Source organism: Staurois parvus, unplaced genomic scaffold (genome assembly GCF_062004578.1).
Source record: "Staurois parvus isolate SC_StPar_1 unplaced genomic scaffold, SC_StPar_1.0 ptg000817l, whole genome shotgun sequence".
Classification (NCBI taxonomy): Eukaryota; Metazoa; Chordata; class Amphibia; order Anura; family Ranidae; genus Staurois; species Staurois parvus.
The window spans coordinates 193,645-197,500 of NW_028318613.1; the positions used below are offsets into that span (position 1 = coordinate 193,645).

The window sequence follows — 3,856 nt, forward strand, 5'->3', positions numbered from 1 at the left end:
GTAGAGGAGACATTGGTTGGAAACATCACCGCAGAATAAAAATGAGGTCGGCTCTTGTATCAATAATCTGTCCCTCATCTTCAAACTAACACGTTATGTTTTATAGTCTAGGAACTCTGCCAGAACAGTGAAAGAGAAAGTAGACATTCCACGCATGGCGTCCCGAATGCTGGATTCATTATCTCCACATTTGACTTATATTTTCCAGAAAACAGGTGGCGGTATATTTCGTTCACCATAAAACATTTAAAAGAACCGTGCAAAGTACGATCCCCAATGTAACGTGTAATAAAGTAAATAACAACGAAACAGAAAATTCAGGTGAATTTTTGGATTTTATTATAGTTCAATGTAACCTATTGGCAGGTGTAATAAAATGTAACATATAATAACTCTTCATAAAAACAGGAATGAAAAATACAGATCACATTGAACAATATCTTCATAAAATAGATGCAATGCCCTTATTTATATATATATATATATATATATTTATATATTTATAATATTCAGGTAAAAAAATAACTTTCACTTTGAACAATACAAACACGAACAGTAGTAATTAAATAAAGATAGTCGACTTTAACGTAGACAAATATAAAAATAATGTAGATTGCACTTTAGGTTCAAGTATTAGGTTTAGTTCACAAGGAACCAGGGAAATAAAAGTTTCAAATAGTAGATTGTCTTTATATGGGAGTTATAGAGTCTCTGTAACAAGTCTGTTGGCAGTGACAGGGCAGTAAATGGGAAAAGGGAAAGTTTTTCTCAGGCAGTTAAACCTTTGTTGCCAGGGAAGCCGTTAACTTGGGGCAGTTGCATGCTTCTCCAACAATCAGAAGTCATTGACATTTGGGACTCGCCTGTCCCTTGCTGAGGTCAGTTCTTTCCAAGACGCATCCAAGAAAATCTTTGCAGCACCTTTTCCAGCTTTAGACCCAAAAGAGAAGGGTCAAATGAGTGACTCGCTATTGCTTCAACATCTCCATGAATGAACCTGGTCAACCAGAAAGCCTTCAAGTTCACAATAACCCCATAAGATTTTTTTTTTTGGTATGGTCTATCAGTGCTCACTTATGCAAAGGTCCTTACAAGTGCAAAATTGTACATCCTACATTGGCCAAGAAAACTTCACAGTCTTCTCAACTTTGCATCACAAAACCTTGAAGACCACATTCTGACCTCCTGGTTTACTACAATACTTCATCAGCCATGGTCGGCTCCTGCTATCCTCTTCCCAATCCTTTCTAAAGGTTCACTGAGCTGGTAACGAGGAATTCCATGGACCACAGAAAGGAGAGCCTTAGCTTTCACCTTCATTTTTTTTCAAAAACAACATCTCCACTAGTTTAGTTCTTAATTTAAGTCCTCAACAAGGTCTGGAACAGTTTGTCTTTGGTCTTTAATATGCTGCTTTCTTGCTGCATAGATGCTACGTTAATGTCCAAGGGCTGCTGGGTTTTGCCCTTTGTACTTCTGGTGCTGATCCACCATGGTTGGATTTTACCATCAACTACAGGCAGAAGAAGCCTTCTCTCAGGAACAGACCTTCTCCTGCGGCCATAGCCCTGGGAGCTGATTTTTCTGGCTGGTGCTGTGCTGTCCTTGTCCTTGTCAGTGTACTGGTAGATCTGGTTGGCCAAGTTGTGAACGATGCAAGTGCCAAATTTGCAACCCCTGTAGGAAATCTGAGGGTAATTGCTGAAGCTGTGACGGTATCTCTTCACGCGGATATGGGCGCCATTGCTGGTTGGAAAGAGAAAAAAGAACATCATTAGATAAATGGTTGTCACTGTTTACATTTTCAGTCAGACTAAACTTTGATCATCCAGATACTGAGGAACAACAAGCACAAGAAAAGTGTTTGCAGGTATTTGTAGCTTCTCAGTTGCTTTTAATTATTAAATGTCTAAAATAAATCTTCAACACCTGTTATCTACAAATGCATGCTCATTCTTAAAGAAATAATACTTTGGGAAAATTTTGGCTTACTTATAATAATTTTTATGTTTATAGGATGTAATGTTTGTTTCTCCATCTAGAGCAGGCATTCCCAACCAAGGTTCTGTAGAACCTTTAGGTTCCTGCAGAGGTTTCTAAGAGTTACTTGAGCAATGATCAACTTCTACCTCTCAAATGAGTAACCACTGACACCAATGATCATTTTAGCTATTTGTTAGGGGGATTTTTTTCCCCAATGACCACCATCCAAGTGAGCATCACACTATGGTGCCATGAGCTGTAGATATAGTAATTATCATCTTGGGTTCCTTTAGCCTGGAAAGTTTTTTCAAGGGTTCCTCTATGTTACAAAGGTTGCGGAAGGTTGATCTAGAGTCACCTGATATCATATATTGGTGACATCAAAAGCTATCACAAACTTAGTTTCCTTCCCAAGAATAAATTAACCATTTTAGCTATTTGTAAGGGGGATTTTTTTACCAATGACCACCATCCAAGTGAGCATCACACTATGGTACAATGAGCTGAAGATATAGTAATTATTATCTTGGGTTCTTTTAGCCTGGGAAGTTATTTCAAGGGTCCCCTGTGTTAAAAAGGATCTAGAGTCACCTGATATCATATATGTTGTTGTATATCAATTTACAATATATATTGGTGACATCAAAAGCTAGCACAAACCTAGTTTCCTTCCCAAGAAAAAATAACCCCCCAAAAAATATGAAAATATATTGCTATGGACATTTACCTGCTTTGAGGCACCATAGAATCCTTAGTGTCTTCTGTTCTGACAAAAGAACCTTCAATCATTGCATCATTTTGTAGCTGTGCCATCAAGTCTCTCTTTATTCGATTCATCCTAATTAGATTCCACCTACAAGTGCACAAAAGCAGGTTTAGAGTTCTGATACAAAAAAGTACATGTTTCATACAACAGTCTTTGTAAACTTTTTTTTTTTTTTTAAGTGTTCCGTAAACTTACTTTTTTTTGTCTCCTAGACTGACTTCCAATCTTGCCATGACGGAGCCAAGGAAGGTCAGATAGCTTATGAGGAGCACGATGGTGTAAGCCAACTCCATTCTGGACCGTTTCCTGGAGGAGAAATACAAAAATGAGCTATTTAGAGGGGTTGTCAAGAGTTGTATGCACAGCTTGAAATCATCTCTCCAACTTGCAGAAGTTTTTTAGCCCCGTCCTCATTCTAATCTGTGTTTGCTTTCCATTTTTATCAGCTAAACAAACACACAAATCTAGAAGTACTTCCAAAACATCAGCTGGGGGCACTTGTGGAGGACTCTGCACCATGCAAAAAAAAAAAAAAATGCTAAGCCATAAATTCCTTCACTATCTGTCCAATGCCAATAAGTAGGCTAAGCAGTTTAATTTAAAATTTCCATGCCCATGGAAAATTCTGCATTATTAGCAAAGTGCATGGAAAATTCCTGCTGAAGTCACAAATGACATTCAATTTGTACAGAGTTGCAGGATTTAAAGGCAAATGCTATATTATTTGCTGGAATGTAGTATTTAAATATAATGTTTGGAAAGAATGCCTACCTGTTGCGAGAGGGATAATCCAAAGAGATTTCTTGCAGGAAGGGATATAATCCAAAGTTTCTGAATGAGTTGCTCTGTGAGCTGTTCTCTTGCTGTCTGCCTGTTCAGCTCCACTCGGCTGCTTTATAAGAGCAGGCTGGTGGGCGTGGATGGAGGGTGAGTGACAGCCCCATCCTCTGTATACAGAAAGCATTACAATGCACTCTGAAGTCTCTGTAATTGGCTCCTATTGTGTTTCATTGCTGGAAAAAAAATAAGCAGACTACAAAAAAACCCAAATCCTGCACAACTGCACACTGGACATTTCCTAATAAGGGCTGTTTGGGGGAATTGTGA

The 3,856-nt window shown here is 38.3% G+C and overlaps 1 protein-coding gene across 1 annotated transcript; it reads right to left on the reverse strand.

Annotated features, from left to right (window-relative positions):
• Nucleotides 1–316: 316 nt before the first annotated feature.
• Nucleotides 317–3,621, reverse strand: ADM (adrenomedullin). Its single transcript, XM_089654944.1, has 4 exons — nucleotides 3,521–3,621; nucleotides 2,945–3,055; nucleotides 2,711–2,836; nucleotides 317–1,746 (listed from the first exon to the last, which is right to left on the reverse strand). The coding sequence occupies exons 2-4, from the start codon at nucleotides 3,040–3,042 to the stop codon at nucleotides 1,362–1,364; spliced, it is 609 nt and encodes a 202-aa protein (XP_089511070.1). The 5' UTR covers nucleotides 3,043–3,055; nucleotides 3,521–3,621; the 3' UTR covers nucleotides 317–1,361.
• Between the last annotated feature and the right edge of the window lie 235 nt (nucleotides 3,622–3,856).